Source organism: Phoenix dactylifera, chromosome 11, assembly GCF_009389715.1.
Source record: "Phoenix dactylifera cultivar Barhee BC4 chromosome 11, palm_55x_up_171113_PBpolish2nd_filt_p, whole genome shotgun sequence".
NCBI lineage: Eukaryota > Viridiplantae > Streptophyta > Magnoliopsida > Arecales > Arecaceae > Phoenix > Phoenix dactylifera.
In genome coordinates, this window is record NC_052402.1 from 27,525,099 (window position 1) to 27,552,794 (window position 27,696).

Here is a 27,696-nt window from a genome sequence, read left to right on the forward strand (position 1 = left end):
TATCTTAGACATTCATTAAGATTGTTGGACATTGCAAGATTTTGTTATTTTAAGAACTAAGTTTTGAATGTTGGTAAATTATTGTTCCGCTGCGTATTTAGAACTGTGAGACTTTATGACTTGAGTTAGTTAATGGAATAAGATTGCATTTATTTAGCTGAATTATTTTGGATTTATATAATTGAGATGTTGGTTAAGATGCCTTGCATGCTCGTGGGAAGAGTTTTCTATGGGTGTACAGCGGTTGGCGCGTTCCCCCGGCTTGCGATTTCGGGTCGGGGGCGTGACGATATTAATATTTGGATAGGTCGACTACTCTTTTATTTAGGGAGAATGCCAACAAGTTAACTTCTATTGCATATGACTCTTCTTTATTTGGACTCTATTTGCATATGAACACTTGTTTGATCAATTTTATAAGCAATACATAATAGTGATAATTATTTTAGGATACAGTCATATCCATGGTATTCGTAGTCCATGGTTCCTTGCTCAACCGCCTTTTGTAAAAGAAACAACCATACGTAATCATGTGTATTTTATACGACTCACTGTATGGGTCCGGTTCGTATCTTTAGACACAACTTTCAAAAATTTTATATTTAGTGAAATAGTTAGCTATCGTTTTTACTTCTGGATCCGTTTAGCATATCTTCATACATGTCTTTTAAAAATTTTATGTTTATAATTTCACAACCATAATTTGATCAAGGTTTGAAAGATAAAAATTGATTAATCGAATTTGAATTGATTTTAATGATTAGGTAGATAATTTTTAAGTTTTGCATAGATTGATGGTGCAGAGCATAGTCATATTCAGTTCGATCTTACTGATTTTACTGTATAAAGTCATATTTTAAGATGCAGAGCATATAATATTGGCGTTTCTTTGGGTTAAACCTTCAGTTTTTGGCAACTCTTTTCCAAAATGCGCAAATCATACAATTGTTTGAAACTTGATCAAACTCTTTCGATCCATCACCCATCCATCTTATCTTGTCAGATTGGAGTAACCCACTAGTTTTTGCTTGTGATCACCACCTAAATGGTTCAATAATCTTTTATATGAATGGTTTGTAGTTTAGCATAATGTCGTGAAACATAATCTACAGAGTTTTACATGAGAAATTGCAATGACAGTCCTTTAGCCAATTTATACCTATGATGCCTGTCCAACTTGATGATCCCGATGGCTGATTTAAACGTGCTTTTTCCTAACCCTTTGTTTGGACCCAACGATATAAATCCATTGGAATCTGTCCCATTTGTCTCGCTATCCACAGGCAGTCAGTTTTGAGATGAGCACATAATGGATGTAACCAATAGTAATGCAGCTGGGTGAGTGGTGGCACGTCATGCAATTTAGGGAATAATATCTGCTGTATCAACCAACACTACACTAGTCTTTGTTGGTCATGGTGAAATATAACCCCAAAAAAACTCTTGATAGCTTTATTTTTGCAATCCCTTGCCAAAATGACATAACAATTTTTTGAAATCGCCAAAAAAAAAATGTGCTCGAATCTATCCGGATATTAGGGTTGAGGACGAGATTGGGCCCAAATTTATAAATGTTATATAAATTTAAATAAAGTCACAAATAGAATCGAATATTCAAATACGAATGGAATGGTTGTTTATCCAACTTTTATTTTGGCCCAATCTCATCCTCAAATACTGGGTATTTACCTTATCGACTATCAGATCAATGGCGGGTTCTATTTGATTTGGCACCTGAATTCGCACATGAATCGGACCGCACTCAATATTTGTCAGGCTATTGTTTTCTTGTTCCCTCGAATCTATGGAGTAAGACATCGATTTGTCAATAAGATTAATTATGTTTATTGCATTGCATAATGGGCTCCCTTGAAAAGCATTGGAACACGTGTAAATGAGGTGCTCTATCTAACTGAGCTATAGCCCTTGTCATAGATATATTAACACATGATAATTTCTTATCATGTGGGATATTATGAATATTCCATAATAATCCCACATGATAACTCTCTGATTGATCTACTGTTAACAGATTGGTATTGCTTAGAAATAATATTCCACTTATAATCCTATAAGTGATGGGTTCTTTTTTTGGTGATAAATAACCTACTTAACTCAGTGGTTAGAGTATTGTTTTCATACGGCGGGAGTCATTGGTTTAAATCCAATAGTAGGTAAAACTTATTAGATACCGAAGTCAATTGAGTAAGTGGGCCTCACTATAGGATACCGAAGTCAATTAAGTGGGCCCCTACCTAACTATATAAGCTCTTTGGGCCTCACTAGCCATCTCTCTGCTCAAAATTAATTTTATAAGAAAAGAAGGCTCCATTTTTACTTTTCTGCCATGCCAACCTACTACGAGGGACCAACAACAAACTTTCTTTCCAACCAATATCTGTTTCCGACCAGCATATGTTCTTCTTCATCAGTTTTAGTTCTCGTTTTTTAGCCCACTGCATTATAGAAATCGAAGATATCGGTGTATTATTTACTGGCTTTGAATTCTACTTGTCCAACTTTATAAATATAATTTTTTAAATTATCGTTGCAAATGAGAATTTCTATATTTATATATTAAGCTATAATAGATTACATAGTTTATTATCTAAGGGGTCCAAATCAGTACGTGTATAAGAACTCTTTTTTTTGGAGGGTGCATCGGTTACGGTTTTATAGCCTGACTTGGACCATAGACAGTTTGGCTCAAGCCGATAAACTCTTGATGCTAGTTCTTTGTAAAAAAAAAATTTAGAGACCTCCACTTTCTTAGAGAGTTGTAGAATTTTTTTTTGGTATATTGTTTTTTTTGGTACATTGTTGTTTTCTCATAATTTATCTAAGATTAAGCTCAGACCCATAGCATCTCACGGTTATTTTCTTTCTTGAGTTGATGTTATATCAGCTAAGCCTAGTTTGATTATTTTTTAAATTTTTTTCTGATGTGACATTTAGGTTCTATTAAAATTAATGATTTGTCAAACATTTTGTTCAGTTATAGATCAAAGTGTTGGATTAAAATAAATGTTAAGGAGATAAGTGTAGATTTTTCAAACAATTAAATTTAAGTATAACTTACTCCTAACCTTAGGAATTTTTTTGTAATTTACTTAGGGGCAATTTTGAGATAAATGGTTTTAGTAATGCCGTTAGTTTAATTGGGTGTAAGTGTAGGTTTTATAAACTAGTATGCATAGATGTAATAAACGTAAACTTCTTTTGGGGGGGGGGGGGGGGGGGGGGGGCGGTTTGCATTTTATTCTTATTTATATTAACCTTTTTATAATATAATTCTATCAAGTTACAATTTAAGGTTACTTTAGATTAGATAATATATAATATGTGGGTTAGGGTTGAAACACTCTAGTTTTTGTTTGCTATATTTAGACAAGGCCAACAAGTTCTTTTGATCACAAATGATTAAAGTATAAGAAAGCTAATCTAATATTTAAGAAATATGGGAAATAATATATAGTTATTAATTCAATAAACAAGCATCTAATTTTCTAGTATCATTATTTTCATAATTAATAACCATGGGATCAACTTGTAGATAGCATATATATTCTTAGATTGAACCAAAAATCTGTAAGATACAATTGGTGGAAGAACGTACTTTCCTCTTGAGTTGGTATGCAGGAGGCTTTGCCAATATTTGTTTATTTCCACCAACTAAAGAGATATTTGACTTTTTACAGGTATTACACACTTGCGGATGGCCAATGCAATTGGATGCATAAGACCACCATGATAAGTGATCTATAAAATGATTTGAGAGAATGGGCCTAATAAGTTCTAATGCTAGTAAGGTAGGTCATGAGTTGGGGATGGAGCAAGGATTTAACATCTTAGGGAGGATTAGGAAAATGCAAAATTTCTTCTATTAATAGTAATTTTTTTTCCAACCTAAAGAAATTTTATTTTTTTATAGAAGAACTGTTTTTGATATCTTTACTTATAGAGTAAATTACAAAATCTTTCTAAAATTAGGAGTAAATTCAATTACACTCAATAGTATGAAAAACCTACATTTACCCATTTGAGGTTTATTTTTATTCAATACTTCAACCCATAACTTAACAGAATATTAGTCAAACCGTTAACTTTTAATCAAACCCAAATGTCATATTAGAAATTTTTTTAAAATGACCAAAACAACCTTACAAAAATTTTGTTGGGATTTATGTTTATAATACTTACACCCAATATTTTGTAAATTCTTATACTTACACCCATTTAAATTAATAGTGTTAGTGAAACCATTTATCTATTTAAGTCAAAATTAACTTTATAAGAAAATAAGGCTCTTCTTTCACTTTTCTGGCTCTTGGAACTCTTCGAAGTATTATGTCTTCAAGAGTCTTCTTTTCTTCGAGATTAAGCAGCCAAGAGCACGTTTCCCCTTCGCCACCCCACCACAAGCATTCCTTCTCGATGAGCGATCAATAACTAGTTTTGTTTTCAACCGACATCCGACAATGAACATCCTTCCTGACCAGCATCTGTCATTTCTGATGATGTTTTGTTCTCACTTTTTTGCCCACCACATCATAGAAATCGGTGATGCCGGTATATTATTTGTTGATATTGTCGCTATAAATGAGGATTTCTATATCTATATATGGAGCTATAATAGGTCTCGCAGCCAATCATCTAAAAGATCCAAATTAGTAAATGCATAAGAACTCTTATTTTTGGAGGGTGCATCAGTTGTGGTTCCATAGCCTAGATTGGATCATACACAGGCTAGTTCAAGTGATAATACTCTTGATGCTCGTTTCCTACAACAAAAAATTTTAGAGACATCCACTTGATTAAGAGATCTAGATTGCTTTTTTCTTTGCACATTGTTATTTTTTGATAATTCATTAAGATCAAACTCAGACCCATTAAACCGCACAGCGATTCTCTTCATTGGGTGGATGTTACATCACTTAAGGCTAGTTTGGTCATTTTTTGAATTTTTTCTTATGTGGCATTTAGGTCCCATTAAAGTTAATAGTTTGGCTAACATTCTATTAAGTTATAGGTTAAAGTGTTGAATGAAAATAAATCTCAGGAGGGTAAGCGCAGATTTTTCAAACTATTAAATGTAAGTATAATTTACTCCTAATTTTAGGGTGCATTTTGTAATTCATCACTCGTAGATAATTTTGACTTTTTATATGAGATAAATGGATTTGATAACGTCGTTAATTTAACTGAGTGTAAGTATAGATTTTACAAACTAGTGAGTATAGATGTAACAAACATAAACTTCAAAGGGGGCTTTTGTAATTTACTCTTATTTATATTAGCCTTTTTATAATATAATTCTATCAAGGTACAATTTAAGGTTACTTTAGATTAGATAATATATAATATGTGGGTTAGGGTTGAAACACTCTAGTTTTTGTTTGTGAAAATAGACAAGGCCAACAAGTTCTTTTGATCACAAATGATTAAAGTATAATGAAACTAATCTAATATTTAAAAAATATAGGAAATAATATATAGTTATTAATACAATAAACAAGCATCTAATTTTCTAGTATCATTCTTTTCATAATTAATAACCATGGGATCATCTTGAAGCTAGTATATATATTTTTAGATTGAACCAAAAATCTGTAAGATACAATTGGTGGAAGTACGTACCTTCCTCTTGAGTTGATATGCAGGAGGCTTTGCCACTATTTATTTATTTCCACCAACTGAGGAGAGAATTGACTTTTTACAGGTATTAGACACTTGCAGATGGCCAATGCAATTGGATGCATATGACCACCATGATAAGGGATCTATAAAATGATTTGAGAGAAAATGGACGTAATAAGTTCTAATGCTAGTAAGGTAGGTCATGAGTTAGGGGTGGAGGCAGGATTTAACATCTTAGAGAGGGGGTGTAAATTAAGAAAATACAAAATTTCTTCTATTCTTTCAACCTAAAGAAATTCCATGTTTTTGATAGAAGAACAGTTTTTGACGTCTTTTTTTATAGAGTAAATTACAAAAACTTTCCTGAGATTAGCGATAAATTACAATTACACCCAATAATATAAAAAACCTACACGTACCTACCTGGGTCGGGTCGGTTCGGGTCCACCACTACAATTTTTGACCCAACGGATCATTTGGATCATCGGTTTCTTGTATAACCCGGATTCAATCCAAAAAATTCGGATATGGTTTGGATCCAGGTTGGATCGGGTCTGGGACTGTGCTTCCTTTTATTTATTGAATATCTAATTTTTCACACCATGAGCAACGTATATGTCGCTTGATGTACAATTTACAAAAATCTAGCTTTATTTTCTAGAGATTCAGAAATCAAAATAGATAAATGATATCCGAGTGATTCAAAGTCCTGCAAGAACGTTGATCATAGCTTGGCGTGGAGAGTACATGGCCTCCAACGGAACGAACTCAGGCAAGGTCAATCTGGAGACTTCACCCATGTCCACCTCTTCTCTGCCAGCTCTTTTCCACTCAAAACATTGGATCAACGTCCCAAGTGCTAGCCCAACCTCTCTTATTGCAAGCCCTTCCCCAGGGCACCTCCTCCCCATTCCAAATGGGATCATCCACTTCCCTTCCCCTTTCCTATTCTCAAATCTTTCTGGCTTGAATTTTGCGGGCTCCTCCCACGTCTTGGCGTCTCTATGGATATAGTCTGCGTTCACCAGCAAGGTTGTTCGTTACGGAATACTGTAACATCGCACAGCACATTCACTGGATGATTTATGGGGCAAAAGGAGCGGGTCGACAGGGTACAAACGAAGTGTATATCTTTATTTCCATCGGCAAACTAATCTAAGAGATGTAGCAACGTTGAAACCTGTCATTGACTAATAATTCTACATCTTACAGTGACCACATCTACACCCACAGCGAGCAGCATTTCACAAGCCCAAGCTACCTGAAGCCCAAATCATCCATAAAGGGCCAATTGTCAATTATGAACCTGCAACTGAACCAAATGAACCAAATGAACTACCTAGACCATCTGCAGTATAATTGTTTTCTCTGTAGTTGATAGGACTGCTAAACAAAAAGACACACTACCTAGACATCCATGAATGATCGGTTCACTTTAACTAAGAGAATATTCCAGTAGTTCATTTGAACATTGACATGAGCCGATCCAAGACACTATGAAAATGAATTACATCACAGTCAAACGAGAAAAAAACGTAGTTCAACGAGTCAAGTGAAGTAGATAGCACATGGCACACATGAAACATGGCAGTGTTCAAAAAACGGAGTCTCTTACCCTTCAGTTCGCAAAGCCACGCCCCGACGTTGTATGGACTTGATAGAAAATAGCTACAAAAAAATTTCTCTTTTTCCTTAGGTAACAGATGTATAGTTAACTACGCATAAAAATTACAATATTTTTAATAATATAAATATAATAATGAAGATGATTGTTACCTGCATAAGCTAATCATCAGTACTCATAACAATAGCTGTTTTGTAATCTTCAACCATATAATTAGTTTAGGGAGGTGGGTCATCTACAAATGAAAAAAAATTATAAATTAAAAATTGAAACGCTTTGTTGGTGCATCTTCAAAATTAGAATCCCGTGCCTCAAGTCACATAAACATATTCTTGAATTGTATAGCATCATCTATGCGTATCCTTTTCTTACTATGCATCTTTAATTGTTTCACAATTGCCATAAATGTTTTCAATCTTGCTTGGGATGATTTTACATATTTAACAGCCTCACGGATCCCATGAATAGCACCCTCCACTACCTTCAACCTGTCCTTCACAATTAAATTAAGAATATGTGCACAACAATGCACATGAAAGAACTTACCATCCAAAAGTAAATCTCTTCTAAATTATCTTTGAAGTTCCATGGCCATAGTTGTATTTGCTGAAAAATTATCAAGGGTGATTGAACCCAACCTTTTCTTAATATTTCAAAATAAATTGCAGCTAGCTATACAATCACTAATGACTAAGCCCATATGTGGTGAAGAATCCATCTTAAAATTGATAATGTGCTTTTTAAGTTTTCAATCATTAGTGATGTAATGTGTCGTAAGACACATATATCCCATTATCTAATTTGATGTCGACATATCAAATGTTAAGCTAATTCTTCCACAGTTCGCCTTAAACAAACCATCAAGTCTTCTTTTTTTCTTTTCATATGCTTTAAAGCAGTTAGATGTCAATGTTGTCCTTGAAACAATACGAAATTCAAGTCTAAGGTTCATAACAAATTTTCGAAAAGAGAGTTCTCGACTGTTGTAAATGGCAACTCTTGTAGAATTACCATTCCTACAAGATCCTCATGGATTCTCTTTTGATCAAATGAATAGAGAGTCTACTCATTCAATGGTAAGACCATCTTTTAAAGTCACATTACCTATTAACTGTTTCTGCCTCCTATCAAGACTTTTTTTGGACTTACAGTTCTTTATTTGTTTGTGAAAATGACTTGTCTCATATTTAGGATCGGCTGAAAAAATAAAATGGTGATAATTATATTTAGCCTTCTCGTTTTGGTTTTCTACCTCACTATAATGATTCTATATCTCTGACCTCCTTTTTTTGCTCGCTTGGAAACTTTCTGTATTAGAGGGCTCCATAGCTTCAGAACGAAGTGTACTTGAAACTTCAGCTGTGTTTTCATTGCTACCCATCATAGACATTAACTTATATCCAAAAGCACTTAAGAATACATTTCGACAAGTTTTCAATTTCTAAAAAAATGTAGTATCTAGAATGTTATTTTCATTTTTCAGAGCATGATAGAACTAATAGAGAACCTTTAATGATCCATAAGAACTCACAAATCAAGGATGAGAATTGTTCAGAACGTACGTTCATATGAGAATAAACTTGTAAATGGATGCAGTGCATGGTTCAATTTTAGTAAAATGATGTTTGGATTTTCCATAACCTAAAGTCTAGCTAAACAAGCATTACAAGCTTCAGACAAATTTTCACTTCTCTGGTGCTGCATTGGTTTCTTCAAGAGCCCAAACTGATACATTAACTTCTTTGTGATAACTTCCCTGAAATTTGGACCTCAAATTAAGTGGAATGGGTTCCAGAGCCTTGAACATTACTAGAGGAAATGCCCTTGTATGAGAGCAAATAGTTCAAATACTTCAAGGCTGTATAATTCTGTAGGCAGCATTTATCTGTTGCTTGTGCCAAGATGATTTCCATATGTTCCATAAACAAAACAGAAGTGGAAGATGAATTTTGGAGGACCTCAACTCCGAAGAAATTCTTGTTCAACGGAACCATTATTACTAGAGCAGATATTCCTGATTAGTATAGATAGATGGGTATTAATCCTGAGCATCAAAAGAGTAGATCTTCCAACTCACTAAACAATATCTAAAAGCTCACCCCTCACAAATGATATATGGCAACCATTTAGATTATGAGGGATGCAACTCCGATCACAAGAAACCCATTCAAAGGCAAAAACTCTCATCTGACCATCTAGGATGAAAAGCCATGAAAACACAAAAAAATTGAGCTATAAATCGAAGAAGGAAGCAAAGCTAGATACATCGGAGGAAGAAAGATCGAAATCCAATCTTACTTCCTCCACCCACCACCAATAGCACAAACCAAAACCATCAGATCAAATAAAAATCACAAAAAGCCCGACCATTCCAAGAAGTGAAAGCAAGAAAAGTAAGCGAACCAAATCCAAATATCAAATGCAGGAAATGAAGCAAAGACCTACGAGTGATTTGATAAGGAGGAATGTAGGGGGGATTACAGTTTTATAGAAGAACTGAAGAAGCTTATGACCCCCACACTGCCGGTACCTTAAGCGCCATTGCTGGAACCCTAAGCGCCACTGGCGGAGAAGCTCCGCCTTTGACCACCGCCCTCCCCTCTCTTGCTCTCTCTCTCTCCCACCATTCTTCTCTCTCCCTTATCCCTTGTGCCTTCTTCGTCCGTCCCTCTCCCTTGCCTCCATGGCTCCACCTCGAACTCGAAGGCTCGAAACGGCGAAACCCTTATGATTTTCACTGTGTGTGTGAGAGAGAGAGCCGCTTCCGCCTTCAAGGAACTAGGAACCCTAAGACTCTTACCGTCTGGTCATGGGTCACGGGTCAACCCGACCCATTTGCAGCCTTAATCCCAGCTTGAAGTTCTTTTTTATTTTTTTAAGATGCAATTCTTTTTGGGAATAATTGAAGGTTGTTGCATGCTATAATCAAAAACACTTATTAAATTAGTTCATGAAAATATCATCCCAATCTATGTTTTGATTCTTTTGATTGTTAATGCAATGAAAAAAGCAATAGTTGAAAAAATGATTGGTGTTTGATTTGTGAGCAAAAAAAAAAGGAGTTTTATAACTTTACCTCTTCGATCCGTCCAACTCATCCTATCTAAACATTCCTACTATGCCCGGTAGATATGAGTATATAGTTTCCAATTGCGGGATAGGAATGAGTAATGGCTTACACAATCTATACACCTGTTGCCATCTCTAACAAAATAAATTTTTTTCTATGATTATTTTTCAGTAAGAAAAGAAGTTTGACTTCTACCTTTTTTAGCATGGAAAAAATCATGGTAATGTTTATGGGATTCCATAACTATAAACAGGGTACATAGCTAATGTAAAAACAGTTTTAAAATAAATTAAGCAATAATTATCCTTTCCATTATTTTATTATCATTATTTTTATGTTACTGTTTTATTACTTAATTATAAATTTACTATGTTACATTGATATCAAACTTAGATCATTAGTACTTAGAAAAATCGAATAACAACATTGGCATGACATGTGATGTTTGGACCTAAGGTGAACTTTACCTCAAATTGACCTTATTTCCTCGTCACCCCTACCTAATTCTATTGACTAAAGTTGTTGTCTTTCTCCAGAATCTCAAATCCAGGCCCAATAAAGAAATTCCCTTCCTCCTAAAAAAAATATTAAAAAAAAGGAAAAAAAATTCCTTCTCGGCAACGAAAAAAAAAAGCGGCTAGACCCCGGACGGCTGATCGGGAGGTCCCGGGCAGGTCGGGCAGACGCGACCGATGACTTGTCGTTTCAATCCTACTTCGCATCTACGTACTTATTTTTGGTAAGTTTCTATCTATTTATTTAAAACCCCAACAACAGCCTCCCAACCTCAAAACCCAGACTTGAAACAAGAATTCTTTCGTCTCGTCCCTCCTCCGCCGTCGCCCCGAATAATAGGTTCGATTCCGAGCAAGGTCAGTCCTATCTCTCTCCCGTTCGATCAATCGTTTTGCTTCCGATGCTTTTATTCCGGATTAGATAAAAAACGAGGTTGGCGTTTTTCTATCTCTGCGTTTCTCTTGATTCTTCTTGAATTCTGTTTTAATAGATTGATTCTTTTTAAATAGTTAATTTGTAAATACTGTGTTGGTATCATTTGATGATCAGAAATCCATGGATTTTGGCTTCTAATTCGACAAAATCCAGTCTCTCTTTGGTTTGGGACTCTGTGATTTCTTTTGTCTTTCTTCTGCACCCGTCGATGCTGTCATGAGTTAGATAAGGGGTTCTTTTGATTCTAGATGAAGAAGGTTTTTTTTTTTTTTTTATCCTAAAGATTGGTTTTTTCTTGTTTTCTTTTTTTTTTCCTTTCCATCTGATTGATCCTATTTATTAGAAAAACCGGGTAATATTTCCGGTTCCGTGATCAATTAATTGAGTCTTTCTTACTATGTATGGGATCGATGCCCAGTTTCTGAAACTTTGGTATCAGTAAAGGGTTTAAGGATGTCGATTTGTTGTCTTAATTCTTTTCTGTTCCCTAATTGGTGTCAAGTTGCTCCTAAGTTATCAGTCTTTCATTACATTGTAAATTTTTACATGGTGATATAAGTATTTAAAATATCGAAAGAGACAGACAGTTGATATTGCACTTATAATTCTCAATGCTGGATATATTTGAATTTTGGTTATAGTTTTTGAGAATTCATTGAAGCAAAGAGAAAATTACTTCAAGGACTACCTCTTCTTTTTTTTTTTTCCTTCAAGGTTGATTCATATCTAAATTGAGATACATTCTTGGACTGTTAGGTTGTTATAAACTGTGAAGCATGGCACAAGATAGCTGGAACAAAGAGACCGAGGAGACTGAATGCTGCGCAACGGAAGGTCCGATTCTGTGTGCCAATAACTGTGGCTTTTTTGGGAGTGCAATGACCAATAATTTGTGCTCCAAGTGCTACAGAGACTTCATCATGATGCAACAGTCTGTTGCTGCTACGCCTGTTATAGGAGTTGAGAAGGCAGCTCCTACTGCATCTTCTTCTGTGCAATTGGAACCTAGTATTGAAAAGTCTGATAAGTTGGATGGAGGCAATCTCATGAATGTTTGCAAAGACCAAACAGAGGATGCTTGCAACAAGCAACCAGCAAATCGCTGCTTGCTATGCCGGAAAAAGATTGGGTTGACTGGGTTTAAATGCCGGTGTGGAGGCACATTTTGCTCAGCTCACCGGTACTCTGAGACCCATGAATGTTCGTTTGACTACAAGAGTGCTGGTCGACAGTATATAGCCAAAGAAAATCCTGTCGTGAAGGCAGAAAAGATTCGGAAAATTTAAGTTGATGTCTGAAATTGAAATTATTAGGATCGAACGGAGGTCACTCCTAGTTTCTGAGGCATAAGTTTGGTGTTAGTTCTCTGTTGATCCCCTAGTCAATGTTCTTTCCAGCGAAGCACTAGAAGTGAAGTCCTTTTCTTATTTTTTTATTGTAATTAGTAGTGTCAATGAAATGCCTTGTAACCATTCATGTTTTGCTTATTAAGTGCTAAATACCATTCCTTTCTAATATGAGCTTTTCCCAAATAGATTTTATTTGTGCCTGATCCATACTGGATGCTTGTAAATGACATGAGTTGTTGAGGGATGGCAAAGTGCCTCATCTGAGTGTGAGAAGGTTCATATCACGATCTTAATTTACCATACCTATGATTAAATGTCAAGCCTGTATATTGAGTTTAGCATTTGAAAGGTTCCTTGCATTTGAAATTGTAATCATATAATAATTTAATTAGCATAAAATATACTGAATAGGTTCAAGAATACAAATTAATATAGCATAAAATTTAATTATCATATAATAATTTAATTAGCATTCTACAATTAATATAGCATGGATGATGAAGCTCCCAATACAAGATCAATAGCGTGCTGCATGTTTGCATGGGAGTGAGTCTATCTGGTAGATTCTCAAGGATCATATCCTTGAAGTCTAACAAGAGGTATGGGATCTTTAGTGGATGACCCTATACAGCTTCTCGATGTGCCTATAGTTCACAAGCTTCCATGGCAAAGGTTGTCGCATTCGAACCCGTCACATGACCTTCTATACACTACTATGCAATAATGAATTATAAGTTCTCTATTTATAATGACCGCTTAAGCTGTACCGGCTTAACGTGAAAATAGGAGCAGTACCAAATTGCTTTCTTTGTTAAGGTCTACTTTCAGGAAGATCATGATAGTTGGAGTCCTCAGTTGCGGTTCTTGTTGCACCAAGTTGGACTAAGCTCAGCTAATCTTTTCTATGAGTTCATTTTTCTCCAGTGAAAAGCATTGATTGTACAATAAAGTTTAATTTCTTCTTTCACAGAACAATCATTATTCTATTAATTAGATAAGAATATTACAGGTTCTATCCACTAATTTGATGATGTTGCTAATGTAGATCGAGGAATGTTCCTCTAAGCCAATGGGTAGCTATATTGATGGTATGATTCTTCTGATGCATATTATTTTCTTGTTGGTTTACATGTAATTTGTCGTTAGCAGAATGTGGTGGAATAGTGTAGCTGGATATTCTTATTTCTCCTTTGAGGAAGAATAAAACTACGTATTATTCTATCAGAGTTTATATGCTTGATAGTTAATACCGAAGAAACAGCTGCTTATGAAAATGTTTGTAATATTCTTCGGAAAGTCCTCTCTTGATTTGGTTGGGCAATCTGCTGCTATTTATGTTTTTAACTGTTTATATGCAGGAAACAGAAGCATTATGCTTTGCAAAAAAGCAAGTTTGGATAATATGGCATGAGATGCTGGTATTATGTTTCTAAATTACCATGTGTTATTAATTTCTTTAACAGCAGGGACATGAGATGAGTGGGAGATCCAAGGACCTGATGACTCAGTTGCAGAATAAGTTTGAAGAAGTAGAAGCAAAAAAAATCTGAAATTAATATATCAAGCAGCAAGGCATTCTTTGATTACAATTGGTGGAATCAATTTACAATTATGGATGGGGTCTCATGTTCTATAAGTCGAGCATGCTACAATAAGAAAATGCAAATGATTTTCTTTCTTAATAGTCAAAGCAGCTTGTTTAGCAAGTAAAGCACCAAATTAAGAGTGTTCCAGGGAGTCCATCAAACCAAATTAATAGATGATTGGCTATCATTTCTTCCAAGGTCAGTCCACAGAAGTCTGGTCTGCTTCATGAATGTTATCATATGACGTGCCGGTTCATGCAGTTTCCTTTGATGGAAATGGATGAGGATGCCTTGGAAGAGGAATACAAAGCTCTGTTGGCTGATAACACTGGAGAAATGGAATACCAGCACTCTCTAGAGGTGTATTCTGGTTTGAACTTCTGCTGTATTGATTTGATAGTTGGCCTGTTTTTATTGCTGATGTTAGTATCTTTTACTAAAGATTTTGCTTTGTATCAGTTCGTTTATGGTATTAGTAGTCTTAAATCATCTGATCCTTTTGCAATTTCATTTTTTTGTAAACACTTTTACTATAATCAACTTCTTTATGGTATCTGTTACTGGAGTTTTTCAATTAATTTCCTCCAGGGACTAGGTTTAGAGGAATAAACCTGGCTTGTCTGCTGTATGTGTGCTATTGCATTCCTATCTTCACTTTATTTTCTCTAGCTTAGTGTTGCTGATTGTTGACCTATATTTTCTTGACTGTTCCCTATGGTCTCATAGTTTTATTATCATCATATTAAACACAATATTTGTTTTTCCATTACACATATGAAATAGAAATCAAATGCAAACGTTGGTTCCAGCTGAAGTCTTGGTTCTGCAATATTTTATCACTTACCGGACTGAGCTATTTAATTACAGTTTTCTTTTTTTTTTCTTTCAAACTTCTTAGTTTACTCACTTTCGGATATGACTTGGCTCTCTTATTCCACAGGAGATCTTTTCAGATTCACCTATTTTGTCTTTGAAACATTTATTTTGTCAACTGATTTCAAGATGTAGTGTTATTCGCTGCAAATCATCGAATCATGGTGACAGGAAGTTGTCATTCATTCACAGTTTATCTTTGTGGACAAGTTACACCAGTTAATTACTCTTCTCTTCCTTTTGAATTGATGGATACCTATTAACCGATCTTAGTAGGATGCTGCATAAATATCATTCTTGTTAGGTTCTTGGTTAAGTATTGATGAGTAGCCATTGTTGGATACCAGCTGTATGATCTTGGAAGGATGGTTGGTTATATATTGATCTTGTTAGGTTCTTCGGTAATTCTAGGGGGGATTAGTAGAATAGGTTGGACTATTGCATTCGCATCCTCACTTTGTGTTCTCTAGAATAGTGTTGCTGATTGTTGACGTATATTCTCTTAACTGTTCCCTATGGTCTCATAGTTTTATTATCATCATATTAAACACAATATTTGTTTTTCCATTACAAATATGAAATAGAAATCAAATGCAAAATGTTGGTTCCAGCTAAAGTCTCGTTTCTGTAGCATCCTTGACTTATGCCTTATTTGATCTATGGAAAGATGGATCTCCGCCTTGACTGCATTTTAAGTGTATGGGTGCCTGGATAACCAAATTTTTTGAGTAATTACTTTTCTTCCTGTTTTTCTTAACACATGTTTTTCTACATGTACAGAAGTTAGAGAGCCAGTTATCTGAAAAAAGTTTCGGCAACTTGATCTAGGTATTGGAAAATATTGCAATTCCCTTTCTTTGGTGCCCGAACATTTTATACTAGCAAGACTGTTCTATTTTATTGTTATTTTATTTCTTTTACAGTCTTAATTTACTCATGTTTGTATATGACTGGGCTCTCATATACCACTAGTTTTTGTTTCAGATTCATATGCTTTGTTTCTGAAACATTCATTGCCAAATTATTTCACATGCAGTGCTATTTACTTCAGTTCATTATAACATCATGATAAGACATTGCTGTTCATTCATAGTTCATCTTCATGGGCGAATTGCACTGAAATGTTGCATTGGATGGGAGGTTCCAGGTAGTACATATTCATGATTTAAGATGCTGTGTTATTTACTTAAAATTATTGTTTCATTGTGATAGGAAGTTGTCGTTCATTCACAGCTTATCTTTATGGACAAATTGCACAAAAATGTCAGTGTTGTATCTGTGATGGTGTCTTAACTTGTTTACAGACTCTTGTAAAAATATTTTAGCCTAAAATCATTCTTTTTTGCTAGCTTTGGGGTGCAGGGGATGAAATGACCCATATCTTTTGGAAATCAATTAAAAAAAGCAAGTGATGAGCTTTTAGCCTTTTTATTTCAATTTTGTGTGCTGTACTATTTTTCTATCAATTTCCGCTGGAATGCCATGCAATTTTATTTTTTTTGTTATAAAAATCACTGTACAGCCAATTTAATTGGTTGTTGCTTTTTGAAATTGCTTGTTGCTTCTCATTTACCCATTCTTGGAGTTTGATATATAGTATTTTGACTAGGGGCTTCCTAATTTGGGATCCAGATGTCAAGGTGCAATAGAAAGTGCAGGAGCTCCTCTTAAGTGGCCATAGCGTTTTTAAGTTGCAAGATGTCTTCAATGCCTTTTCCCATTGTAGATGCTACCTCATGTTTTATATTTGCAATTCTATTTATGCATGCTAGTGTGGAGTTAAAGTTAAGGTTTGTTTATTTGGCCCATTTGCGCTCTTTGTTAAAATGAAAAACAATGGCCTGCTAAAAACTTATTTTCGTTTTTTTCCTCATGCACTACTGTTTGTTCATACTTTGGAGTTTGGAGCTGCTTTTTCTTCCCTAACTCTACTTTGTTTGTGTAGTTGAAATTAAGGCTTGTGTATTTGGTATCATCAATGTCTTTGTTGGAGTCATGGACCTTATATTTCTGCTGTTCGAATTTAATGTTTTGCTTGAAAAAGCTGTACCCACTCTGTGTTATATGATTTTACGTGAGAAATGTTTTGTATGTGGGCTCTGTGATAGACTTTTAGAATCTTCTAAAGGCATAATAGTTGGATGCCGTCAAGACATCTTAAAATAATTATAACATTGGTGGTTGGCTTTTTGGTTATTGTGGCATTCATGGAAGTGATTCTTTTCCTGGAGGACCTGGAACTACTTTCTTTTGCACTTGGTGTTGATGGTTGTCTGATTACGAGCTTTCTTGTCATTGAAATAGCTTTGTTGTTAAGGCCAGTGCATCCTAGAAAATCAGTTTTTTGAATAAGAACTAAATTATTGACTAGGCTCCTGGGCAAGAGATGCCTCGTCATACCCATATATAAGGACATTATGAATCTACAAATGTCCATATGGTAGTGCTTTAGACATATTTTACCTCTTACATTGTCACTTGTGCTACTGGTGATGCTTATTGAAAGTTTATTTGGATTTTTCTTTTTTTCTAGGTGTGTCGCAATGGAAAAACCATGGAAGTTGATGTTGCACGTGGTACAGTAACCCATCACTACAAATAACATTTCTTATATTTTGCTTGAATGGAAGGGCTTGTGCAGGTACTTTTTCCTTTGCTTTTGACTATAGCAATGGTTCTAACTGGAAGAAGTAACTGAGAAGTTGACTTTTATTTGCCTTTCACAACTGATATTGTTCATGATATACTTATGTAAATAAAGGATTTGTCAAAGGCTCTAGCTTTCTTTTGTTTGCCTAGAAAAACTTGATCATTATCCTCAATTCCTCATCATAATTTTATAGAGGATACTAGATTAATTAGTGGATTTATATGTTGCAATCATATGATTTTTAACACATCTTGATTGATTAGGTTTCACCTAATTGCTGAAATCAATAACACAACTGTCACAATTGTATCGAATGTTGATTAATGAGAAATTTGTTCCCCCTTTTTTTTTGATTTTGATCTTCTGTCCTATATGGTAAAATGCTCAGGCAATGAGAAGATGTTGTAGTCCTCAACGACGGGTTAATTCTCCTTTTGATTTTGATTCCATTCACGACCTTCCATTTTGAAAAATGTTATCTTTGTCTTGAATGGCCTTTGCGGCGTACTTCAATATAAAACATACTTATGTTCTCAATTTTACTATATACTATATGTGAATAACGATTATAATTCTCCGATGTCTTTATTTTGATCCAGTCATCTGTTGTGTTAATCATGATTTAAATCATACAGAGTCCCAGTATGGTTGAGATGTTTACTTGTATATTAACTTCAACTCTATCAGGTGGTTATTTTAAATCTTGAGAACTGCAATCTGAAACTTAATTTGTTTTATGATTTTAGATTCAACAATATTATATAAGATTCTCTAGATCATTCTTTCTTAAATACGATAATATTATGTATGAATGTCGTAGAATGTGTCAGAGCAGATTGTAATCTCATAACTAAATACGTAACTAATACTTAATTTTAATGAGGATGAGTCAAGACATGTTTAACTCGTGCCATTAATCCACTGATACTGTGTATTACGCTATTAGCACAGGCAATACTTTAGGAATTGGTGTCAAGTGTGTATTCATAACCATGAAGAGCATGAATCACTTCAAACCCTGTGCTTGTCAAGTCTCGCAATAGTTGCTTATAAAGATTATTTTAGACATTCAAATGGTAAGAGAATAGGTGATCACAAATAGATCTTCTGTAACTTGAGCGAGACATCAGCTAAAGCCAGTAACTTGCTTTTCTGGATCGTGCACAAGAAGTTACTAAATGAGTTGGTTTGAGACAAACTCACTTCTTGGTCTAGAACAATGATCAAATTATTTTTTTCTTTTTATTTATCCTATTGCTTCAAAAAGTTTGTCACTTTTTCCTGCCTGCACACTTTGTAGTGCACTTCAGCAAGAGAATGACAAATTCTAGTAGCAACTTCAATTCTCAGTAATGCCTTAGTCCAGTTATTATAGTCCTGGCTCCTACCATTTATGGCTCCTATATGGAAAATAAAAGCCTTTAATAGGTATGCCTAGTTTTTTTGTAGTTAATGGCCGTGACGATAGTCTTTAGGCAATTTTTCTTCCTTTCCTTCTTTTTTTTTTTTTATTTGATTAATTGGACAAAACAAAGTTAATGAAGTTAAATGCTAATGTTAGCCAAACTGGTATTCTTCGGCACGTTGACGATGAAATGGTGGGATTATATTTCTTGCTGCCCCTCTATTTATCTGCTCACGCTACCAAGAGCATAGTAGGCCTTCTTCCAGTGCTTGACACCTGTCCAGCATAGTATTCTTTTAGCCACATGCATGATGCTTTGGGTTTCACAAGAACAGTTGATGGCACTTAGAAAATATGCCCTAAGCATTAAAATTAGATTCCCAGTCTATATGTTTTATGTACAACAATTTATGATATTGAGGACAATGAGATAGCAGATAAGAAACCGAAAAAGCTCTCCCCGTTGAAGAAAGAATCCTTAACCCTTTCCTAGCTTATCATTTTGTAGGGAATCGAAATATATTAACTGTATATGATGATTTACTTATTAATCCTAGAGTGTTCATAAAGCTTACCTTGTGCTCATAATATGCATGTGTTTTTGTGTGCGTTGCCACTATTTTTTGGTTCCCCTTTCTCGCGTAAAGCGATCATCATTCGAAATTGGGGGTGGGACCTGTTGGCATAATGCACGCTGGAACGTTGGAATTCGAGGTCTCATGAACGACTTTTTTTTTCATGGACAAACTTTCCGGGCCGGAATCAACCTCTGAATTGATTTACCTAATAGCGACATAAATAGTTCCTCCCTTATCTATCAAGGGAAGTCGGGTTCCTTCTCTTCTTTCTACCCGCCCACGGCCCGTTCCCCGGAAGTGCTCCACTCAGCAACCTCTAAAACCTTAGGCGGGGGGATAGCTGTGAGAGCCCAGTTCATTAACCGGCCGCATACAACTAGACCAGTGGGCCAGGCCTATTGGCCGTTGCGGCCTCTAACTCTTCGGAGGCTATAAAAGCTTCGCACGTCCTTCCTCAGCGATAGGGTTTTCTGTACCCACGTTGATGCCGCCGGAGAGGGGGCGTCGCAGTTCATCCCCGAAGCCAGGTAAGCCCCTGACCACCTCGTTTTCTTTCCTGCATTTCCTCCTCCCGATCCACATGGGAGGATAGATCAATTACAAAAAAAAAAAGAAAGAAAGAAAAGAAAAGAAAAGAAGAAGAAGAAGAAGAGGAAGGGAAGGGGAAGGGCTTTACCTGTGGTCTTCGACGGCAGATCCATCGCGGGAAGCGGTCGCAGGCTCAGCCACAGCCGTCCTGCGGGCGCTGCTGGCCGATCGCGGGCGTCGTCGGCCTCGGCCGATCACCTCCCAAGCGATCCGGCATGGAGGTCTTCCCCCTTTGCTTCGCAGGAAAAGAGGGGAGATCTAATGAATCGTGAAAGGAAAAGAAGAGAAGAAGAAAAAGGGAAGAAGGAGAAGGCCAACTGCCGCGGCTTTTCTTCTTCTCCGGTGCGCGTCTCCTCCGCGAGAAGAAGGAGAGGGCCGATCGCCATGGACGCCGCCGGCCATGGTTCAGCTCCTGCAGACCTCGCCCTCCTCCCTTCGTGGGAGAAGAATGGAGAAGAGAGGAAGGAGGAGTCGGGAGAAGATAAGAGGAGGAGAAGAAAAAGAAAGAAGAAAGCAAGGGAGAAGCTTCGGGAAGAAACAGGAAGAGAAGAAAAGAAAAGGAAAGAAAAAGAAAAAGAAGGAAAAAGGAAAGAAAAAGAAAAGAAAAGAAAAGAAAAGAAAAGAAAATAATAATAAATAAATAAATATAATAAAATAAAATAAAATAAATAGTAAAGTTGAGAATAGCAAATAATTGATTTTATATGATATTAATAGGTACAGTGGAGTTGCCCAACTGTACTTAGGGATTCGTGAGCGAATCAATGTAAGTAACCTTGGCACTGATCTTAAAGTTTTTAAATTACTATTTATTCATCATTATGAAAATGTATTGCTTACGATATATTTTTCTCAAAATTAGGATCAAGTATATGATTGCATGTGATACATGAATTTGATTAAAGAGCATCCTTCATGAATATTTGATGATGTATGAGTTATGAAATTATGATTATGTTAGACTGCATGAAAAATGATATTTGAGGCATGTTTATGCATTTTAAATTATATAATGCCATTTATCATTTTCAAACCTATTTATGATGATTATGATTTATGAAAGAAAAAGAATATGATTTATGAACTCTCAGATAGCTATGACCACCTCTAGAAATAGAGGCCAGTCGAAACCCTGGAGCTAGCATCCAAAGAATAACAGGCCCTCTGCCAACGGGTTAAAGTTGGTAACGAATAACAGAATTAGTCGACTAAGATTAACAGGCCCTGTCACGGGATTATAGTGACCATAGCAGCACATCCGTCTGAGAGTATGTTTTATAAAGTATGGATAAATGGCAATATTTCTATATGACTTGCATTATCATGGTTATGAACTTTCATGGATGGATCATGCATTGCTTTATGACCTGATTTGTGTATATCATCTATAAAATGTTTTATTTTACCACAACTGTTGGCTTTTTAATCACTGCATTGGCATAATTGTACTTGATCAAATAAGATAGTACCTGGTTACTTACTGAGCTGTGTAGCTCATACCTTTTTATCCACTTTTTCTACAGATGAATAAGACTACTAGGAGCAGGGAGCTTGGTGTTATTCAGGGTTGGGGTAACTGAAAATGTTATGTAATATATAATTTTAGAAGCTCTGTACTGTTCCAACTTCATGAATAATGTTATGACACTAGTAAATGAAACTATTTATTTTTATTATGAAATTTTAAATGGCTTCGTGTTATTGTGTGCATAAGATTGCAATAGCACGGCCGTGTCATGATCCGGATTTGGGGCGTGACATTTAGTGGTATCAGAGCTTAGGTTTAAGATCATTGAGATTATGACAATTAAACTATCAGAAGCTAGGTTTAAGATCACTTAGGATTGCGATATGAATAATATAAGAACTTAAGGTTTAAGACTACTAAGGACTGTGGCACAAGTGGCTTTAAGTTGGAAGTTTAAGATCATTGAGGATTGTAACAAAATTGGAATCAGAACAAAGGTTTAAGAGCAATAGGGAATGTGACAGGAATATAAGAGAGCTTAAAGTTTAAGATCACTAGTGATTGTGATAGAAATGTAGCAAATTTTTAAATTATGATTAAATTAGATTTTGACTAATATTAAGTGGAGTACTAGCCATGGAATATTAAAGTACATTGTGATTGTTTGTGTATTAGTATATAAGTGATTTTGGAAGATCAACTTGATATCGGGTACTGTGGATAATACTTCTAGTTTGTAGTTAATTATTTTGATGGCAAGATAGGGTTCATTCATAAGTTGTTTAAGGCTTGGACAAGAAAAGATTTTATATTCTTCGAGAATGAAATATGTATGACAATTATGCATGAAACTGTTATATAGAAAGAAAATATATCTGAGGATGAGACTTAAGAGTTTTTCCTTTGTTTACTTGGAATATGAAATATTAGATGTTTTCCAATTACAATGCGAATTGGTATTTTGATTGAAAGTCATTTAGTAAATTTTGAGAATAATTATCAATCTTGAAAAATATTTGAGGCTCAAATGTTCTACTATGGATAAAGTGTAGTAGTTTATGATCCTGCAATAAATCAATTAAATGAATATTAGTTGATGTTTTGACCAAAAAAAAAAATATAAGTCAAGGCTATGAGTTGATTTTGGATTTTGTATCACCATTGATGAAATGCTAATGTGATTTCATGAGAGGCCTAAATAAGTTTAACCAAAAAAAAAAAAAGATTCGGGATGGTTGAATGTGCTTATGAGTAAGTTAATTTGAAATCTTTTAATTCATCGGAGTATAGAATTAATATTCTAAAAAAAAAAAGAAATCAATATCAAATTGTAGAATGGAATTATCAAGGAAATTTAGAGTTGGCTTAGCTCGAATTGGATTTAGAATATGATTACATGATAAGTCAATGATGCAAATATGGCAATTATCTCGAGGATTAACCTTGATCTAGTATGCATCGGAAGCAAGGATAAAAAAAAAATAATTTTGCTTGGATATTAAAAAAAAAAAAGAATGATGATGATATGGGCTCAATTGGAAATGTAAGTGGAATCAGCAATAGAGTTTGATATGGGAACATGTTCAATACCACATGATGTTTCACAAGTTGTATTTAGTGATCCCTGTTTCTAAGATTTGAAATAAATTGTTTCATCTCTAATTGATGGGCAATTATTAAATACCTTTGTTTACCACTGAGAAGCAAGTTTAAATTGTTTCATGAGGAAGGTGAAAGTTATGCATAATAATTCCACATATCATTGTCTAGTGGAAGGAGCACAAGAGAAGAAGATTTTTTTTTTTTTTTAAATAGAGATCTTACGATAAAAGTATGCATCCCTTTCTTTTAATGGATATGTGAAATTCAGAATCACCTGGCAATGCTAAAATAGGGCAGATTATTGTTCATGCAATTTAAGGATACCTAATATAACATATTAGGATATTGAGAAACAATTTCAAGAAGTTTACACCTTCCGAGCTTAAAATTTTCCAAGATGACTTGAAAGTTCATCTCTTACTAGGAAAGAAGGCTCATTTTCTACGGATGAAGTTGCTGAAGATGGAAAATTTGTTTAAAGCATTTGTCACTTATTTAAGGAAAAAAAAAATTCTAGCTAAGTAAATTCGATCAAGATGGAGGAAAGATTTGAAGTGTAAATACACATGTGGTGGAAATATTTATGATGATTTTGTTAACAAACCACATAAATTATAGTTTGACCAGCTAAGCAATTTTTCTATGGAGTTACAGAGAGTGAAGAAGAGAATTGTGGTATTTTCATTACTGGCTTATATGAATTAAAGGAGAAAAGTCACAACTTTAGAACTGCCTGTGTAGCCCTCAACTCAATCAATATCCATCAACTGCTTCTCCAAACTGTATGAATGAACTTAGTAAGTATCAAAAAAAAAGGTGGTAGGATGCTCAATCCCTTAGCAGCTAAAAAATAAAATAAAATAAGGTTTCTGCTATTAACAAGGAAGGAATCAAAGAAGAGAAACAAGTTCATCAAAATGATATGCAAAAGGCAGAGAAATGAGGTATTTAATAGTTCTATTTGTAGACAAGTAGTATTTTGATCAAAAGTTATTAGTGAATCTAAAGGATTTTGATGTTTTGAATCAGAGTGCGCAGCGAAAACATAGTGATCTGAATTATTTATCTAAGTTGGTCAGAAGTATTATTTCTTTGATTCAGAAAGTTTTAATAATAAAAGATTTGATTTGTTTTCTTGTGTAGTAGAACTTTTCTTGATAAATGAAAGAAAAATGTTCTGATTTTTGGATGTCATTGTGCTATCTTAGATTCTCCAATTTTATGTTGTGTTAAGAAATTCTTAGCATTTTTTGACTAGAATTAATGGATCATCAATTTTGATCTTGGATTTGGAATATATTGGTATAGACCTCCTCCCTCCTAAATCTAAAGCTTGAATTTCTTCAATTAAGATCAACCCTCTATCTGATTGAAAGAAATTGCAGTTGTCAATCAACTTTGATGAATATCTATCAAGGGTGGATTAGAGTTGTTTATGATCTAATCTTGTGATAGATCGGTTAATTGAGAGAAGTTGATATTTTGACAAAGAAACTTAATGTTCTTATTCAGAATTAAAATGTTGTTTTTTTTGTTTATAAGAGAAAAGTTTGATTTAAATCGCTTACCAAAGGAATCAAATGTGGAAGTATCGGGCCTTATTCTTTCGATAAAATCTAATGATGAAGTTGTATTGATAAGTAGAATTATTGGAAGACTTGAGTTAGTTTTCTAGTGGAGAAGAATGTTGTTGATTCTATGAATAATTTGGAGGTAGCTATGTAATTTTCACCAATGGGTTCTGTTATAGTTGACTATTCTTGGGAGAATCTTGGGAATCTTAAATTTAGTGTTAACGGACTGACAGTTCCTTGGTTGGGCTTAGATCTGGAATGCTTTAATATTCATTCCCTACTCCTAGTTATGACATTGTCAATCTATCTAAATGAAAGGGTTTGAGGTTTTTCTAGGATAAAGGTTGATCATTAATTCATGGGTAAAGTTAAGAGAAGAAAAAGGATTATAGATTATGAAAAGTATTCGATGCTAATGCTTTAACCTATTTGCATTAAGCGATTATGATTTCTGTCCGGAATTAATCATGAACAATTAATTTCTTGGGCAAACAATTATGGTATTTGAAATCCAAGGTTGAAAGATTAGCCTTCTTTTGGAAGAGATCAAAACAACTCCTATGTGTTACAGGTAGAAAGGGTCAAGTTTTGAGATGCCGTGATTTTGCCAAAAATTTTGTGAGTAAGCACTCTCTGAGTGAGACTACTTTGGAGCTCGAGAATGATATGATGGTTACATACCTTCAAAGTTTGAAGCTCCAAGTAAGTTAATTTCGAGGACAAAATTTCTTTTAAGGGGGAAAGAATGTGAGAGCCCAGTTCATTAACCGGCCGCATACAGCTAGACCAGTGGGCCAGGCCTATTGGCCGTTGCGGCCTCTAACTCTTCGGGGGCTATAAAAGCTTCGCACGTCCTTCCTCAGCGATAGGGTTTTCTGTACCCACGTTGATGCCGCCGGAGAGGGGCGTCGCAGTTCATCCCCGAAGCCAGGTAAGCCCCTGACCACCTCGTTTTCTTTCCTGCATTTCCTCCTCCCGATCCACATGGGAGGATAGATCAATTACAAAAAAAAAAAGAAAGAAAGAAAAGAAAAGAAAAGAAGAAGAAGAAGAAGAAGAAGAGGAAGGGAAGGGGAAGGGCTTTACCTGTGGTCTTCGACGGCAGATCCATCGCGGGAAGCGGTCGCAGGCTCAGCCACAGCCGTCCTGCGGGCGCTGCTGGCCGGTCGCGGGCGTCGTCGGCCTCGGCCGATCACCTCCCAAGCGATCCGGCATGGAGGTCTTCCCCCTTTGCTTCGCAGGAAAAGAGGGGAGATCTAATGAATCGTGAAAGGAAAAGAAGAGAAGAAGAAAAAGGGAAGAAGGAGAAGGCCAACTGCCGCGGCTTTTCTTCTTCTCCGGTGCGCGTCTCCTCCGCGAGAAGAAGGAGAGGGCCGATCGCCATGGACGCCGCCGGCCATGGTTCAGCTCCTGCAGACCTCGCCCTCCTCCCTTCGTGGGAGAAGAATGGAGAAGAGAGGAAGGAGGAGTCGGGAGAAGATAAGAGGAGGAGAAGAAAAAGAAAGAAGAAAGCAAGGGAGAAGCTTCGGGAAGAAACAGGAAGAGAAGAAAAGAAAAGGAAAGAAAAAGAAAAAGAAGGAAAAAGGAAAGAAAAAGAAAAGAAAAGAAAAGAAAAGAAAAGAAAATAATAATAAATAAATAAATAAAATAAAATAAAATAAAATAAATAGTAAAGTTGAGAATAGCAAATAATTGATTTTATATGATATTAATAGGTACAGTGGAGTTGCCCAACTGTACTTAGGGATTCGTGAGCGAATCAATGTAAGTAACCTTGACACTGATCTTAAAGTTTTTAAATTACTATTTATTCATCATTATGAAAATGTATTGCTTACGATATATTTTCCTCAAAATTAGGATCAAGTATATGATTGCATGTGATACATGAATTTGATTAAAGAGCATCCTTCATGAATATTTGATGATGTATGAGTTATGAAATTATGATTATGTTAGACTGCATGAAAAATGATATTTGAGGCATGTTTATGCATTTTAAATTATATAATGCCATTTATCATTTTCAAACCTATTTATGATGATTATGATTTATGAAAGAAAAAGAATATGATTTATGAACTCTCAGATAGCTATGACCACCTCTAGAAATAGAGGCCAGTCGACATCCTGGAGCTAGCATCCAAAGAATAACAGGCCCTCTGCCAACGGGTTAAAGTTGGTAACGAATAACAGAATTAGTCGACTAAGATTAACAGGCCCTGTCACGGGATTATAGTGACCATAGCAGCACATCCGTCTGAGAGTATGTTTTATGAAGTATGGATAAATGGCAATATTTCTATATGACTTGCATTATCATGGTTATGAACTTTCATGGATGGATCATGCATTGCTTTATGACCTGATTTGTGTATATCATCTATAAAATGTTTTATTTTACCACAACTGTTGGCTTTTTAATCACTGCATTGGCATAATTGTACTTGATCAAATAAGATAGTACCTGGTTACTTACTGAGCTGTGTAGCTCATACCTTTTTATCCACTTTTTCTACAGATGAATAAGACTACTAGGAGCAGGGAGCTTGGTGTTATTCAGGGTTGGAGTAACTGAAAATGTTATGTAATATATAATTTTAGAAGCTCTGTACTGTTCCAACTTCATGAATAATGTTATGACACTAGTAAATGAAACTATTTATTTTTATTATGAAATTTTAAATGGCTTCGTGTTATTGTGTGCATAAGATTGCAATAGCACGGCCGTGTCATGATCC

At 35.2% G+C, this 27,696-nt stretch overlaps 1 protein-coding gene and 2 long non-coding RNA genes across 4 annotated transcripts; all 3 read left to right on the forward strand.

The window, feature by feature from the left end:
* Nucleotides 1-10,977: 10,977 nt before the first annotated feature.
* LOC120112483 (zinc finger A20 and AN1 domain-containing stress-associated protein 9-like) lies at nucleotides 10,978-12,814 on the forward strand. Of its 2 annotated transcripts, none has more exons than XM_039132012.1 (2): nucleotides 10,978-11,070; nucleotides 12,039-12,814. In XM_039132012.1, the coding sequence occupies exon 2, from the start codon at nucleotides 12,059-12,061 to the stop codon at nucleotides 12,566-12,568; it is 510 nt and encodes a 169-aa protein (XP_038987940.1). In that variant the 5' UTR covers nucleotides 10,978-11,070; nucleotides 12,039-12,058; the 3' UTR covers nucleotides 12,569-12,814. The 2 variants fall into 2 exon arrangements, with proteins under 2 accessions (XP_038987940.1, XP_038987939.1); XM_039132011.1 differs by lacking the exon at nucleotides 10,978-11,070 and adding an exon at nucleotides 11,078-11,203.
* Nucleotides 12,815-20,941: 8,127 nt separating this feature from the next.
* Nucleotides 20,942-21,999, forward strand: LOC120112484. Its single transcript, XR_005514139.1, has 2 exons — nucleotides 20,942-21,077; nucleotides 21,835-21,999. It is a non-coding gene; the product is annotated as an uncharacterized LOC120112484 (long non-coding RNA).
* A 3,065-nt stretch (nucleotides 22,000-25,064) lies between these two features.
* LOC120112485 lies at nucleotides 25,065-27,524 on the forward strand. Its single transcript, XR_005514140.1, has 3 exons — nucleotides 25,065-25,886; nucleotides 26,671-26,719; nucleotides 27,477-27,524. It is a non-coding gene; the product is annotated as an uncharacterized LOC120112485 (long non-coding RNA).
* The last annotated feature ends 172 nt before the right edge of the window (nucleotides 27,525-27,696 follow it).

Bases quoted from the DNA above. Each gene is read 5' to 3' on its own strand.
- LOC120112483 (XM_039132012.1), top strand. From the start codon at position 12,059: ATGGCACAAGATAGCTGGAACAAAGAGACCGAGGAGACTGAATGCTGC.